The sequence below is a fragment of the Trichophyton benhamiae genome (genome assembly GCF_000151125.1).
Source record: "Trichophyton benhamiae CBS 112371 chromosome Unknown contig00346.0, whole genome shotgun sequence".
Lineage (NCBI taxonomy): Eukaryota > Fungi > Ascomycota > Eurotiomycetes > Onygenales > Arthrodermataceae > Trichophyton > Trichophyton benhamiae.
Window position 1 is genome coordinate 246053 of NW_003315064.1, and position 16750 is coordinate 262802.

General features: G+C 46.0%; 5 protein-coding genes across 5 annotated transcripts; 4 read left to right on the forward strand and 1 right to left on the reverse strand.

Annotated features, from left to right (window-relative positions):
* Window positions 1-723: 723 nt before the first annotated feature.
* ARB_03889 (uncharacterized protein) lies at window positions 724-2652 on the forward strand (the record flags this gene model as incomplete). Its single annotated transcript, XM_003009917.1, has 3 exons — window positions 724-1644; window positions 1698-1848; window positions 1907-2652. 3 exons carry the CDS (start codon window positions 724-726, stop codon window positions 2650-2652), a joined length of 1818 nt encoding a protein of 605 aa, XP_003009963.1.
* An 837-nt stretch (window positions 2653-3489) lies between these two features.
* On the reverse strand, window positions 3490-4380 carry ARB_03890 (uncharacterized protein; the record flags this gene model as incomplete). Its single annotated transcript, XM_003009918.1, has 2 exons — window positions 3490-3996; window positions 4180-4380. The coding sequence occupies 2 exons, from the start codon at window positions 4378-4380 to the stop codon at window positions 3490-3492; spliced, it is 708 nt and encodes a 235-aa protein (XP_003009964.1).
* A 2870-nt stretch (window positions 4381-7250) lies between these two features.
* Window positions 7251-9401, forward strand: ARB_03891 (uncharacterized protein; the record flags this gene model as incomplete). Its single annotated transcript, XM_003009919.1, has 1 exon — window positions 7251-9401. One exon carries the CDS (start codon window positions 7251-7253, stop codon window positions 9399-9401), a length of 2151 nt encoding a protein of 716 aa, XP_003009965.1.
* A 309-nt stretch (window positions 9402-9710) lies between these two features.
* On the forward strand, window positions 9711-13352 carry ARB_03892 (ribosome biogenesis protein Urb1, putative; the record flags this gene model as incomplete). The annotated part of the gene is made up of 5 exons (XM_003009920.1): window positions 9711-9861; window positions 9923-11704; window positions 11769-12565; window positions 12632-12958; window positions 13014-13352. The coding sequence occupies 5 exons, from the start codon at window positions 9711-9713 to the stop codon at window positions 13350-13352; spliced, it is 3396 nt and encodes a 1131-aa protein (XP_003009966.1).
* Window positions 13353-13987: 635 nt separating this feature from the next.
* Window positions 13988-16704, forward strand: ARB_03893 (uncharacterized protein; the record flags this gene model as incomplete). The annotated part of the gene is made up of 3 exons (XM_003009921.1): window positions 13988-14249; window positions 14361-16535; window positions 16604-16704. The coding sequence occupies 3 exons, from the start codon at window positions 13988-13990 to the stop codon at window positions 16702-16704; spliced, it is 2538 nt and encodes an 845-aa protein (XP_003009967.1).
* Window positions 16705-16750: the final 46 nt, after the last annotated feature.

Here is a 16750-nt window from a genome sequence, read left to right on the forward strand (position 1 = left end):
TCGACGAGCCAGCTGTCTCAGTCTGCCTCAGAAGGCGAAAACATGCATGAAATATCCAAAGAGAAAAAGGAGAAAAGGAGAAGCTGAGAGTATTTTTAGAGGTAGAAAGAAAAAAAAAAAAACGGCGATGACCGAACTCGGCCTAGCGTTACTCCATGCTTACCTAATGCCCCTGACTAAACAAAAAGTGACGCAGCTTTTAAATAAAATCAACAAGGAAGACGACGACCAAGGCATCTTCTAACATCGCCAACATTATACGCTGCGAGAACCAAGCGGACAGATGTTCCAGGCCTTGGAGCTGGCTTTATATTCATCTGCTGCGTCCATCAGCCCCGGAGCCCAGCCTCAATGGCTGAGATGAAGTCTTTCTCTTGAAAAAAGACACTGGCTTCCTCATCTACTACGATGCTCTCCCGTTCTATACGCTCCCGACTCCCGGGATGCGCTGCCTGCAGGATCATACAACGCTCCGGATATAGCACAGTGCAGTTTCTACGATCCCCACCTAAAAATATACCCGATCGCCGCCTTTTCATCGTCCAACGACATTCACTTTCCGCCCAGAAGGTCTTCCGAACCTCCCGACCGTCCACCTTGAGATCGCAATGCCGCTCACTAACCACCGAAGAAGGCCCAGGAGCCTCCAAGGTCACCAAGGAAGTACGCCGTAGCCGGATATTACGCTTCGGATTCAGGGTCTTGGCCTTCAGCGGAGGTGTGATGCTCTTCGGTTTTGGTCTTGTGTTTGCGTTTTTCGTCTACGATGCCACCACCTACCGTACCGACCCAGACAACGTTGACATCCCTGTCTCGCAGAATGCACTTAACCCAAGACGGGGTGGCCCAAAGAACCTTCCAATTGCCGAAGTTCTCGTGGACGATCACGACTGCGACATGAAGCTGGAGCAAAAAGATAAGCCGAAACTTGTTATTCTTGGTACCGGATGGGGAAGTGTGGCATTAATGAAGAGTTTGAATCCCGGAGACTACCATGTCACCGTTGTCTCCCCTGTGAACTACTTTCTCTTTACGCCAATGCTCCCTTCAGCAACAGTAGGAACCCTTGGACTTAGCTCGTTGGTAGAACCGATTAGGCTGGTTGTACAGCGGCTTCGGGGACATTTCCTTCGAGCCGAGGCGGTGGACGTAGACTTTGACGAGAAACTTGTTGAAATATCTCAAGTTGACTGCGATGGCAACAGAAAGAATTTCTATCTGCCGTATGATAAACTGGTTATCGGAGTTGGTAGGTCTTTCGGAGCCCTCCTCCCTTTTGATCCCACTACTCATCTTTTCCCAGGCTCTACAACCAATCAGCACGGTGTAAAAGGTCTTGAACACTGCAACTTTTTGAAATCGATTGACGATGCTCGTCAGATTAAAGCAAAGGTCCTTCGAAACTTGGAAGTAGCCTGTCTTCCTACCACTAGTGATGAGGAACGGAAACGTCTTCTATCCTTCGTTGTATGCGGAGGCGGCCCAACCGGTGTCGAATTCGCTGCCGAACTCTTTGACATGTTAAATGAAGATTTATTCAGATCGTTCCCTAGGATTTTGAGAAACGAGATTTCTGTCCATCTTATCCAGAGCAGAAGCCATATTCTCAATACTTACGATGAAACATTGTCCCTTTATGCTGAGGTATGTGACTTGTTCGATGTTTGGTTGCATCGTAGCTATACTGACTTTTCTAGCGACGGTTCGCTCACGATCAAGTCAATGTGCTTACCAATTCAAGAGTCAAGGAAGTTCAATCTGATAAAATCCTCTTCACCCAAATGGAAGATGGCAAGCCAGTTGTTAAGGAGATTCCCATGGGCTTTTGCTTATGGTCAACTGGAGTCGGTGAGTTTTACCACGACGGCTGATCCTCTATAAACAACTTAAAATTAACAATTTGTAGCTCAAGCAGAACTTTGCCGAAAGCTGTCCAAGAAGCTGGAAGGCCAAAACAATAAGCACGCCCTGGAGACAGATACCCATCTTCGACTACTTGGAGCTCCACGGGGAGAAGTATATGCTATTGGAGATTGTTCCACTGTACAGAATAACGTAGCTGACCACATCCTATCCTTCTTACGTGAAATTGCCTGGGAGAAAGGCCGTGACCCCCAGAAAATTCATCTCACTTTTGGAGAATGGCGCGATGTAGCCCAGCGAGTGAAGAAGCGCTTCCCGCAAGCCTCAAACCATCTCAGAAGACTCGACAAGCTATTTGAACAATACGATATTGACCGGAGTGGTACTCTCGACTTCCATGAATTGCACGAGCTGCTCGTTCAAATCGACTCAAAACTTACTTCTCTCCCTGCAACCGCCCAGCGTGCTAATCAGCAAGGACACTACCTCGGTCGCAAGTTCAATAAAATTGCCCTTGCCGTCCCAGGAATGCGTTCTAAGGAAGTCAATTTTGAAAGCCTTGATGAAAGCGTTTATCGAGCTTTTGAATACAAACATCTCGGTAGTTTGGCATACATTGGTAACGCTGCTGTATTCGATATCAATGGTCTCAGCTTCGGAGGAGGCTTACTCGCCGTGTATTTGTGGCGAAGTATTTATTTTGCTCAGAGCGTTAGCATCAGGACCAGAGTCATGATGGCCATGGACTGGGCTAAACGAGCTCTATTTGGAAGAGGTATGATTTCCTAGCTCTACAATCATGGCTACCAGGCTAACAGTATCTTTAGATATGATGAATTTCTAACTATCACGCTAAGCACCTTGCATTTTCTGCACTTCTGACCGAGTCGCTCACTTAGATGTTTTCCTATTTATATCTGGATAATACCATTTTGTTTACTCCATACTCCATCCCAACTTAGACTTAGCCGTTTGACCTCACCTCTCCCATGATGTTTATTTATTTCCTTTATTCTTTAGTGTGATTTTTTGACATGCAATCTCATTGATTCTCTGCATTTGCTTTTTTGTATCTAGCTCACTTGTTTGCCTTATTATGTTTTCCTCTTCCATGATTGTTTCCCAGTCCTCATTTGTCGCTGGCCGAATTTTTGCCTTATATAACATTCATTGCTACATAACTATTTATTCATCTGTCTGGATACCTTGGAAAGGTACTCCAGAATGTTGATACTTGTGAGCGGTTTATATTATTGAAAGCAAATTTGGGCGTTTTAAACACTTGGAAGCAGCAGACAGGAGAATACACTCGCCATTTGTCTACGTGGAGAGGTGGGAGAGAGACTACGGAGCATTCACTGAAGACGTTACCTCGGTGAGATACCTTACAGGAGACTAATTAAAGCAGAGTATTATTATTATTGAGAACGTATCATGATATCATTGTCAGTGCTGAATCACGCCTTTGTTAAAATACACCGGAACGTGTTAAGAAGCTAATAATATACCTTCACGGAGAGAAAATTCAAGACATCCGGCCCCGAAAAAAACCATTGCGCCATGCTAAGCGATTGGAAGAATAATTAAAACGGGCCACATAGGCACAAGTTGGGCATTACTGAAAGATTAATGAACCATGGAGTCAAGGTCGCCGCGCTCTTGCATGACAACATCATCCTGACTGGCAGAACCGTTGGTTTCATTGCCATTGGTGGCGTCGTTATCAAACCCGATATCCAATTTGTCTGGAATATCCTTCTTGGAGTTTCTGGCCATTTTTTCAGACCAAACGCGAAGTTTGACAAGAGCACGAAGTCTAGCTTCACTTACTGAGCCTTGTCTTTGGAGGATGGCTTCGTTAACCTTTGCTGCAACGGTTTTACGCATAGCAGGATCAAGAAGTTCATTCAATGGCGCTGAAAGATTTTCCGGAGAAAAGATTAGTAATGACATGGTTTCCTCGAGCTCCTTGATGAACTGCGGTGCTGTCGGAGCTCGAGGTGCCAACTGTGAAGTAGCAAAATCTAGAGCTGGTGTGATATCGGCATTTGGGGTAGTTATACAGTTGCGTATTAACTCGATGAGCTGGAGACGTAGTAAAGAGAAATGGAGCTCAGGCTTGTCATCAAGCAGCTATTAAACATATCATTAGCAGCAAATTCAATAAAGGTGATCTTGCTTGCACAAAAAATGAATTATTCCCAAAGAATCATACTGAGGACTGAAGATGAGTAGGTTTCATCAATGCCCTTATAAAAGGGTCATTATGCGTGGTGCATGAAACATCGTCTAATCATGTGGAAGGTAAAAAGATACGTAACTAGAGCGGGGCAGAATTACCTGGGGGTTGAGCTCATTGAGCTTTTCGATTGCTGACTGGATATTGCCCGAGTAGATCGCATTTCGAATCTCGACGCGCTCTTGTACTGTGTCAGAATCATGACGCTGTGGGATATTTGCCTCTGCTGCAAATTTATTTGCTGCTGATGGGTATCCGTTTGTGACAAGATAGTCCATTACTAGATAATTGATGTCCCTGGAGAAGCGTGTCCATTAGCGAACCTGCTAAATAAACGCACACAAAAAATAGTGGACATCGATGTTTCAGCTCAGGCAACGAGTTAATTATTTTTTTCCTACACGAGATTTTCGGAGAGATTCCCAACTTGAGTTTTAACTCATCATAGCATCGGCATCGTTCGATATCCATGAAGGATTGCACCGGAGGGTCAGGGAAGGAAGAAACTCACATTTTGGAGGGTTTATGCTCCTCCATCTTCTTCTCGAAGTTCGACCATGTTGGAGTGGCCGTGGAGGGAGTTGGTGACATCTAAACACTTTAGTAATCTCTCCGTGGTGAGCCTTTGAAAGAGAGAGAACTCGCTCCACATACGAGATTCGCAGAGGCCATTGTCACCAGCTTTTCAACGGTCTCCAGGAGAGCAGAGAGGGCGCGTGAAGCTATCTTGGTCTATTCCTCAGCCCGTGTATCTGACCATCGCCGTTCCATGAGAGAGGGAGTGGGTGGAACAGGTCACTGGAAGCAGAGGCGCTGATCCTGCAGTTGACGAGAAGAAGAGGAAGTTGGAGGTTGAAAAGAAGTTTCTGCCTTTTGTACTTCGGCTGACAAAGCCCTGGGCCCTAGCGTGGTCATGTGACAGGCCTTTCGCTGGTCGCGTGTTCAGCAGGAGGGAAGAGGCTCCACCCGCGGGCTTCTTTTACACAGACGAAGGAGCAGCGAGAGAGAAAAAGACACTCAGGCAAAAAACTCCACTCTTGCTGGCACTTTTTCTTTCTGTCCTGGATGTTTTTATATATGCGTATGGGGTGCTGATATCACTGTAAATAGTGCCGTGGGTCTGGAGACCGGCGTTTGCTTGTGGTATGTTTTACCCCATACCGAACTTTTGACGCCTATATTGAGAGTTCCTATAGCTTTGTAGTAGTCTTGTTAGGGCATGTTCCAAGCCCAACTATCACTATATCGTCTTGGATAGGACGGTATATTGCTATTTTTCATATATTTTTTTCATATTATACACACACATATATATATATGTCACGATACCAACATGCTTGAATCGGAATTTCGACACTTCACGATGAGCCGGCAGAATACCCGGTATCACTGCCCCTGGGAGCCGATGATCATTGTTGGTGTTGCTGGTAGCTCCGGCTCTGGAAAGTCTTCGGTGTCCCAGGAAATTATTAACTTGCTTGATCTCCCGGGAGCCTCCATCTTGGTCATGGTATTTTCACTTCGAGGACGGGGGCTGCCACAAAGCTATCGTTGGAACAGTTATATCTGACTTTACATGCGAAAAGGACTCGTTCTATAAAACACTCACGCCTGAGGAGAATGCTATCGCACATGCAGACGAATACGACTTTGACTCTCCTCTCGCAATAGACTTTGACGTCCTTGTTAAGCTGTTGCGAGACCTAAAGAAAGGGTATCTATACGTTGATTCAGTGAAGAGTCGCTTAACATCATGTCTAATTTCCTAATAGCCTCAAAGTCGAAATACCCATTTACTCGTTCAAGAAACATCAACGAGAACCTGAAACGACCCCAATGCATCCCCCGCGAGTTTTGATCCTCGAGGGAATACTGGCCTTCACCGATCCAAGGATACTGGAGCTTTTGGATCTCAAGGTATACACCAGCTCATGCGTATGTTTTTGAACGCGTGGTTAATGGTGTTATAATAGATATTTGTTGAAGCAGACATGGATGTTTGTTTGGGGCGGAGAAGTAAGTACTTAGATACTCCTTTTTGATATCTCATTTAGACTCCTGACACTGATGTAAAATCCGCCCAGTTGCGCGAGACGTTCGTGAACGAGGAAGAACCATCGATAGTATATTAAAACAGTGGTTTAAATTTGTGAAACCATCGTATACCAGATATGTTGAGCCTCAAAGGATTATTTCAGGTACTTAAATTCCTCAACGACCGAATTAATATTTACTAACGTCTTCGATAGATATTATTATTCCTCGCGGTATTGAAAATAAGATAGCAATCGGTAGGCTGACCTCTACCCATCGTTACATGCTATTTCCATCCAATATTAACGACCCTAGACCTCGTGGTGAAGCATATCCAGCGAGGCCTTGCAAAACAGGCCAGTTACTACGATATGCGTAACAAAAAGCCTTCTATCAACCGCCGGCTTTCCTTCTAATTCGGAAAGCTACCTTGTCTTGTTGTTATCGTTGCAGGGAAACTACTCCATTGTAGATCCACCATTTCTGGAAATAGCGCTGTTTGGCTCGCTGGCTGCGAGAGTATTTGGTGACGAGATTTACATTGTCTATTTATTTTTTTTTCCTTTCCTCATGAAGTTCTTCTATGTAGGACTCACTTTGGTTGCCAAGCTCTTTCTCACGATTTTGATTTCTTTCTAGTGAACCACACTATCAAAACATTATATCCTTCCTTACAGTACTATATGAAATAAAATAAAAATATATGTCAAAATATGTATCTCGGTGCTTTATAATTCTAATTGTAGGTGTCTGATTGGAAGGCGCTTAAGCAAGCTGGTTATCTTATCAGATCGTGCACAGATCACATGGAATTAAGCTAAGTTAGTTGAAGTTCGAGAAAAAAAAAAAAAAAAAAATTCCTTAAAACCCCAGAGATTATCAGCGATCTGGATGACAATTAAAACAACGGCTTTCTCTCAACTATTGCAGTGCTACCGAGCATCACAGTTTATACTTTGAGATCTGTGGAAGCATTTTATTTCTGTTTGCTTAATTAATCTGTTAGAAAGTGGCACGTCGGTGCAATGGGGGAGAAGATGGCCTCTAAAAAGAAAAAGACAAGATCCTCCGGCCAAAGCGCTACCAATGTTATATGTAAGAGCTTCAAATTAATATGTATGCTCTACTTTGTTTGAATATCCTATCTAACCGAGATCTAGCTGATCCTCGATTCGCAAACATACAATCTGACCCCAGATATCGGCTACCGAGCAAGAAGCACACTCATGTCAAGCTTGATAAACGCTTTTCGCACATGCTGCGCGACTCAGATTTTTCCAAGAATGCTCCAGTTGACAGATACGGAAGAAAGCTGGCTCGGGACGATACACGGAAACAGTTAGAGAAATTTTACCGGGTTGATGATGAGGATGACCAGGAGGAGAAAGATAAAGATTCCGAAGAGGAATATATTAGTGTTGATGACGATGAAGAAGTACAAAAGGAGCTACGTAGGGTGGAAAGGGCAGGCTATGATCCGGCTCGTGATGGCGGATTTGACTCATCCTCTTCTGACGAGAGCTCCAGTGACGAAGAGGAAGAGGAAGATGTTGCGGGCAACATGGAAATGGAGATTCCTGGCCCCGGCCAACAGGATGCTGATATCCCTACGGGAGAATATACGGAAAGGATAGCTATTGTGAATCTTGATTGGGATAATATCAAGTCCCAGGACCTTATGGCTGTATTCACCAGTTTTCTCCCTCCCGGTGGCGTTATCCGGAAAGTATCAATATATCCAAGCGAATTTGGGCGCGAAAGGATGGAAAGGGAAGAAATGGATGGACCGCCGAAGGAGATATTTTCTCACAATACTAAATCCCAGAATGAGGACTCTTTATCGGACGAGCAAGATGAAGAGGAAGAGGAAGAAAAGATTAAAAAATCTCTCCTAGTCGAAGGAGACGGGGACGACTTTGACGCTGGGAAGCTACGGCAATACCAACTTGAAAGGCTCCGGTACTTCTATGCTATTTTAACATGTTCATCAAAGGAGGTGGCCAAACACATATACGACGCTGTGGATGGCACAGAGTACATGAGTAGCGCGAATTTCTTTGACCTCCGATTCGTCCCTGATTCCACTGACTTCACGGATGACGTTCCCAGAGATGAGTGTGTGAAACTACCAGATGATTATCAACCAAGTGACTTCGTCACAGATGCTTTACAACACAGCAAGGTCAAATTGACTTGGGATGCGGATGATCGGGCTAGAAAAGACGCCCAGGAAAGAGCCTTCAAGGGGAGTAGGAAGGAGATTGATGAAAATGACCTCAAAGCATACCTCGGCAGTGATAGCTCAGAGAACGAAGAAGATGAAGCTGAAGCTGCGGGCGCGGCAGAAGCCGGAGCCGCACCCAAACTGAGCAAGAAAGAGGCAGAACGTGCAAGGGTCCGAGCATTGCTTGGTCTAGGTGATAAACCTGCAGCTGGCAAAAAGGAATCAAAGCCAGTTGGTGAAATGGAAGTCACATTTTCAGCAGGGCTGACGGCCGCCCCCGCAAGGGACACAGTATTTGAGAACGAACCTGAGAAGGAAGAAACAACAAGGGAAAAATATGTTCGAAAGGAACGAGAGAGAAAACAACGAAGAAAGGCTAAGCTAAAGGCTAGCAGATCGGGCGAGGGAGTTTCGCAGGAAGAGGGTGGTGGAAAAGATAGACAAGAAACCAAGGAAGCCGAAGAGGACCTTGGCTTTGATGACCCTTTCTTTACTGCGCCTGAGCTTGACGCTGTCAAGGCAGCCAAACAGCGCAAGGAAGACAGGAAAAAGCTTCAGGAACAGCGCAGAGCCGAGGAAGAGGCATCCGCATCCAAGAGAGCTGAACTTGAACTCCTCATGATGGATGACGAAAAGTCAACACCCATTTCACATTTTGATATGAATGAGATTGAAAAGGCTGAGAAACGGGCTCGAAAGAGCGACAAACATAGAAAGGGAAAGAAGAGCGTTGTCGAAACTACGCCTGTGGATAATTTTGAGATGAACGTTAAGGATCCTAGATTCCAAAGCCTCTTTGAAAGCCATGAATACGCCATTGACCCTACCAACCCCAGGTTTAAACAAACAACGGGTATGAACCTGCTACTTGAAGAAGGTCGAAAGCGAAGACGCCACGTCGATGATATGGGCCCCAGTGAAGAGAAATCCGGTGAGAAACTGAAAAGAAATAAGAAAAGCAAGTCAAGCTTAACGGTGGCAGATGATGGGGAAGCAATTAGCAAGCTTGTTCAAAAGGTGAAGGCAAAGACCAAAAAATGAATCCTTGTATAGTAAAAAGTTATACCACCAGATAAGTCACGAAATCCATTAACCACTTTCCCTTCTATTGTGATCTTTACCACTGCTTTTCCGCTCTGCGCCAAATGGGCCGGCGTTTGGCTCGATGTCGTTGGAAATATCTCGGAGTTAACGAGCCAGGGGCGTTTTCTTAATCACGTGATCCATTAACTGCGGGCCCAGTTAACTAACTTAGTTTTTTTAAATTTTTTATGCTTTTCTCAAAAGCCATAGTTTTGACGATGAGATATCAATCAATGCTATGAGAAAGAGGAAGCCGGCGCACTCACAATGGCTAGTTTCGATGATAATGCCGCCCGGGCTAAACGGAGAAAGATTGACGGTGATGCTACTATTCCTGTAACTGCTGAAATTACTTCCTACCAGCAATTAAGAGATATTTTGAGGTTCCAGCAAAACATATCACAAGAAACAAAGCAAGGTATGTGCTGATAATCCTGCTTATGATGCATCATATTGATTCACCTAACAAATTGATATAGGGATTCGTCACTTTAAAGAATTTTTGGCTTCTATTCAAGGGGACATCTCTGAAGCTGAAAAGTCAAAGAAACTCCAAGTCTTACAAAAATATTGTGCTTCTCAATATGTCAAAAGAGGAGACGAAACCCCCCCTATTTGCTTCACTGATCTTGTTAGCATTTGGAACTTTGCAGAGAGCAATAATGAAGAGTCGACACTTTCGCTTATACCCTCGGTTCTCGCATCATTCCTGAAAACCATTTCTTCCCAGCTTGAGTTCAGGGAATTTTCAATTGAGCTTAGCAAATACTTGCTATCCAATGAAAACATCAAACTTATCAACCGTGGCCTTACTGCAAGCAAGTCAAAAGAGCATTTGATATCGCCTTGTCTTAGGCTGCTGACTGAGATCGTGAGCTTTGACGGTGGGGCCGTTGCAAAGGTAGTCTATGCTAAACGAGATATCACGCTGAAAAGGCTCGATGTGTTTCTTACTATGCGTAAGTTACAGGCGGGGGAAATAGCTGCGGATCGACGTAAGCCCACGCTCCGCCGTATTGCCCAGCGCTACTTGCTTGCAAATCTAAGATATCAAAGCCCTGCAGCTAAAGCTGAGCTATTGAGTCAGGGAAAACTTATAAAGGTATTCATTGAGGATATTAAGCGAGATTCAGGGGACATAGTTGTGGATATTATCAAGACATTGGATAAATTCGTTGTATCGGATCCTGTTCTCTCCCGCAGTGTCAAGAGCCGCCTCTTAAGTCGATGGAACCTGGAACGATTCGCGACACTCTATGGGTACGAAAAGGACTCTGAGGAATTTATGCCGGAAGGTGTGTCGGTTTCTGACGAAATACACAAGTTTTTACTACTGGTTTGCACAAACGTCGACAAGGGTGTCTTATTATCGGATAATGGTTGGTACTCGTCAGGCAACAGTACAGAACCACTGATCAACGATACCGAAACCATCTCTCTTGGACTTGATGCACCAAGCCACTTCGACAAATTTAACGAAACAATACCTATCCGTAATGGAAACCTTTCAACTTTGATTCAGTTCCTTCGCCCCGAATCAGACACTCGACAGATGCAGTTGCTACTAAAAATTTTCCGAGCCGCTCCTGAGCTAGTATATGATTACTTCTCGAAGCGCAATATGTTTAATTCCGACCCAAAGCCGACACAGGCCTGGCTTGGAGAGTCCGCCTTTTTATTCTCTATTATCCAGTTGCCTGTGCCTCAAAAATGCGGCTTCAGGGAAGGCTCACCTGCGGTGCCTCCTCCGGTATCTGTCGCTATTGAGAGTATCCTCCCGCGCCCTCTTACGCAAAAAATGTTGACTCGCTGTATGAACCAGAACACTGAAATTGTTACGTTGTTTGCGATCAAGGCAACAACAGCGGCTCTTCGAAAACTTCGAGGTGTGCTAAAAGTGTTTGACTCCATGGGAAGCTCAAATCCGGAACTCTGGAGTCAGGCGTCTACAAAACTTATGAATGAGTTCACTTCCAGATGTCCTACGATGAAAGATACCATTATTGCCTTCCGTCAATCCCCGAAGGATGACCTGCTGCAGCGAGATGCGCTTTTAGAGCTGCTTTCCTTATACTACCAAGTCGCTCCAACTGTAGCTTTTGAACAAAAGCTCGACGTGTCATTGGTTTTAGTCGAAGTCCTGGACCAACTGAGCAATGACGAGTTATCTACGGAAAACCGTCAACTATTATTCAGCCAATTGCAGCACACCCTAGCAATTTCTCAACATTCGCCTGCTATGCGCTGGTGGCAGAAGCCAGGTAAGTTGCGTCTTACTGAGAGGTCTACCGATGAGACAGACTGACATACTTATTCGATATCTAGCACCCTTAACCTTATCGGTATTTACCTCAGTACTAAAAGTTGCTGTGGAAAAACAGGATCATAGCGCCCGGGCCAAAATTTACTCCCTTCTACAAGATGTCTTGACGCAGGATTCAATCTTGGTACAACCAGATTCATTCGAAGCCCTGGTGCTTAGTATTCAGTTGGAAGATGAGAATATTCCTCTGCCCTGGTCTTTCATTGATAATTGCTTTACAAGACTTGCGAAACGGCCAGTCCCATATCTTGACCAAGTGAGCTCATTACCTAGCAAGTCATCATTGATAAGTCCAATTTTGGTAGTGATTTCGGAACAATGGCCCTTTATCGTGAAAGCTCAAGATGAGATGAACGAGCTTTCCACGGCTGCGTGGATTTCCAAATTACTCGGTTATTTGAAGGAGTATGGAGAAGATAAGAATGCGCTTACCTCCGTCCGTGACACGATTTTGAGTGAAACTAAGGTGAAAAAGTGCCGCTCGTTGCTTAAAAAGGCTTTTGATCATGGTATAGAAACGCACCGGCTTGTTCTGGGTGAAGAGGATACTCAAATGGGTGGTACTGGAACCCTTCCATCGCCATCAGCTACCCAGGAAGTGAACCTTTCAGATGTTTTCGGCGAAATACAGATGGCTGATGAGACTCATGCTGGCTTGCACAAATGGGAAAGAGAAGACCTTGAACTAGCAATAGACCAAGGGTATATCGGAGATCTCATACTTTGCGTCTGCTCTGAGCATGAAGAAGTTCGGCGTCAAGCTATGGCTGGTTTATCACGCTTCATGGCAAAACTCAAGGTTCGTTCTTTCTCACCAGAGTTATGGGAGGCGGGTTATTTGTTCTAATTTTCTTAAACTGAGCAGGAATCCTCGTTTGAAGAGCGTCAGGCAATATACATACTCATTGGCGAATTATTGGAAACAGTGAAGGGGCTAGGCCTTGACACACCAGCACCTTTTATTGTTGGAGAACTTGCAGTTCGCATGCTCGCTATTCTCACGAATCCTAGTCACAAGTTATACGGAAAGATCAACACTTTCCTGAACAGGAGCCCTCAATGGGAGGTTGGGAAGATCCCCTCGTATTGGATTGATAAAATACTCTACCACGAGCCAGAGAGCGATGATGGCAACCATGAAGAAATTGGCTGGCTGCTAGATTTATTTGTTTGCGGGCTTAAATCTGAACTGGTGAGTTATGCAAATCCGGGAACATGCTTCTGTTAAGTGGCTGACTATATGCTAGGACATGGACATATATCGACGAGCCGGCGTCTTTGAGCGGCTGTTCTCCCTGTATAGTTCCCCAGCATTAACAGGAGGACTGCGGAAGAAGGTCCTTCACTTGGTATATCGTGTTTGTGAAATCGGGGGCAGCACGACACTGATCACTCGGGCTGCTGCCCTCAGTTGGGTGCAAGGCCAAGCAGCGATATCCGACGCCCACAGCAGCACACTGCGAGCCCTTGCAACAGAGCTGTACCGTACCAGTTCCAGCGAATGGGTTGATCGCTGGAGTGGCTCTGCGTTGGCAGCGGCTGTTATGTCGACAGGGGCCTCGAGCGTACAGCAGTTGGCGTGCTGAAGCGTCCAGGCTGCTGCCTACCGTGGCACCCATTGACAGGACCGCCAGCAAAAGTAGATAAATAAATAATATATCTCATTGAAATCCCATACATCTATGATCTCCGCATCGACATAACAATCCTCTGTCATCGTCTTCTCTGGCGGCTTGCTAGGCTGGCTCGACTTTGGCGGTGGTGGTGGTGCACAAAGACGAAAACTCTAAAGCTAGCGACCGCTTTGTATCTTTTTTTCTCCATCACAGAAAATTCGCCCATTTGCGTCTCCAACCTCCAAAACAGAGCCAAACCAGCACAGCCATTGATCCCTACAAACCGCCTTTCTACGCATCCTGCTCCTGGCCTCGACCCCAAGTCTACGCTGAAGAAGAACTCCGATAGATCCCCCCCTGAGCGCCCTCAACTCTTCCACAGACCCACCACACCTTTAGCTTCGACCGCATCCCAACCAGCAACCCTTGCCACGAATTGACAGCACTTCTCTCTCATTCAACCGCAATATCAAGGAGACCGTTTGAACAAGATCAGACTCCCCAAGGCCCTCCCGATCAATCTCAGCTTTGTTACGCGCTCGATATTTCCCTACTATTCCCCCAGAGTTTGGGCCATGCGGCTTGGTTAGCCAATATACTCTCCCATGGCACGAAGATATTCACAGGAGGAGCTTTTACACCTGCGGGAGTCGCCTTTAGTGGTAAAACCAGATGGCTTGCCTCCGATAGAAGAATGGATGGGGTATGTATTCACTGCGTTCCTTACCCCTTCTCTTATATTAGCCTGGTTGAGCAATGCTAATGGTTATTTGCCAACCCACAGACCGCTTGTGGATGCATCTACACAGAAGAAACATACTGCCTCTAAAGAACAAACAAACCAGACCGAGTCTACTGCTTCCGCACGTAGGTCAAGTTTCTTTGAGCCGCGTCATTTATCTCGTTCCTCGAACTCGGGTATGTCATGCTACCACTGAACCGAACCCCCGCCTTACTGGTATTAACCCTATATTCTAGAAGACATCATACTAGGACCTCCTAAAACATCATTTTCTTCTTCGACGAGAGGCTTCGGTAAATTTAGTGATCCCGATAGGTATAATAGCTTGAAATCTTCCGATGGTGATGGCACCAAATCCGACCGTTTTCCACACCGTGATAAATTCCTGAAAGATAAGGACTCGGTTGATAGAGACAGAGATCTTGACAAGCGAGACTCCAAATCTCATATTACAAATGGCCGAAGAAGTGGACGTGATGATAAAGATGATTGGGGAACCCGGTCTAGACGCACCTTCGGCCAGGAAGAAAGTGTTGACAGGAGAGTTAAACGAGAGGGAGACAGATGGGATAGCAGAGAATTTAGAGAGCACCGTGATCAACAGGAAGCTGGAAATGAACGTGGCCATCGTGGTGAGCAAGGCAAATACCCTAATCGGAGGGATGTCCAGGGCAAAAGCCGTCACGACCATCCCTCATGGTTTCGTGATGGTGATTCCCAGGAGAATGTTGAGCAGGAAGACGACAAAACTCCTATACGAAATCGGGAGTGGCGTCGTGGTGTGCAAGGCCAGGATAGGGATAGAGACAGGGACAGGGACTGGAACCGGTCTACAAAGCACGAACAAGACCCTGAATGGATGGATTCGTCTAACAAATCAGACCACAAAGAAGCCCATACCCAGGAAGACTTCCAAAGATGGAAAGAGAGGATGAAATCGGGCGGTGCTCCGCCATCAGATGAAACGAAGAAGAAGGCTCCAGAGGCTAGCAGTAGCGTTGAGACGAAGCCAGCTGAAATAAAGCGAACGGAGGGAGAGATGTTTTCAAGTCTTGAACCAGCATATAAAGCTGATGCTGGGTTTGATGACTTTTTTGGGCCTTGGGGAGGCTCTAAGTCTACCCAGGACCCAGGATATGGCAATGTTGCTACTGGATCCACCACAAAGGAGCCTCAAGCTGCAAAGCCAGCAAAGTCCTCCAGGTTTGCTGGGTTTTTTAATTCTCCTACTGAAGCAACCCCTAAAGAAGCCGAGACTACAGTTTCTCAACCACGCCCAGTATCGACTGATGCCGATCAAGAAGGCTTTCAGCGAATCTTACAGCTCCTTGGTGGTAATAAGTCTAGAAACGCTACACCTCAAGCTGAAGAAATGATACGACCAAAGCCGACTCCACCCCAGCAAATCCAGCAAGAATTTAGCCATATACCTGTTCCTACTGCGTCGCCACTTCATGATGTTATCAATCGACAGCCTTATATGGGCTATTCCGAGCCTCATCGCGAGCAGACAGCCCAAGGACTTGAGCAACTCATTGCGCAAAAGGCTCCCAAGGAATCCCAGCCATCTCCCTTTGATTCCAATCTTCTACTTCGTTTAATGCAGCAAGCAAAAATTGGTCAATCCCACCAAGGCCAGATGCCAGCCCACACAACACTACAAAACCCTGGTGCTCAAAATATGCCGGACATGCAACCTAGGAACCATGAGATACCAAAACAGAAAAGCCCACTTTTCTTCGATGACCCTGCAATTGCAAACATGCAACGTCCAGATCCAAATGATCCTCGAAGTCAACTTCGTCGTCGAGCCACGGGGGGTCCTCCTGGTTATTATGACGAAATGCAATTCCAAGGCCCTTCAAGTGGAAGTCACACTCCTGCTAACCCTCCTGGCCTCCGCACTACTCAGTCTGCTGTTCAACCATCAATGAACATCCAACGCCCACCAGGCCTCGAACAGGTTACCTCTCCGGGAGGATGGCCAAATCCCCAGCAGCTGCAGCAAGGGCCATCTGCTCAATTTATCGGACGTCCAGGAATGCCTAACCCACCCCCGAATCGTAATATCAACCAAACTTACCCTCCCGTTCAGCAGATGCCAATGGCAGGGGGCATACCTCCACTTAACGATAGGCAAGCCTTCCAGCGAGGTCCTGGAGCCGCTGGCCCCTCCAACTTTGGTCCTCCACCTGGTATTGTCCCACCTCCCGGATATATGGCTATGAATCACCCTCCTCCTTCGGCCTTCCCCCCAATGCCTCATAATCCTGAGGGTATGATGGGCCTTTCTCATGGCCACCCCGCCCACTTCGGCGCAGGACCGCAACCAGGTGTAGGAGGCCATCAACCATCATCTCGACAGTTACTTGAAATGTTCACAGGACACGGCGGGGGTCCAGGAGACGGAGGTATGGGAAATCGAAATGGTTCCGGTATGATGGGCCCCCCATATCGCTGAGCCTACTTCGCTGATTAGAAACACAAAACTACTTTTCAATTCAAATGCTCTGGATTTTCCAGGCTATTATACGGGCTCTAACCTCCTTGGAGTTTTCTTCTTCTACGTCTCTTCTTTAGTTGGATATACTCATATTCATCTAGCTGTATAGCTATTGATGTTTTA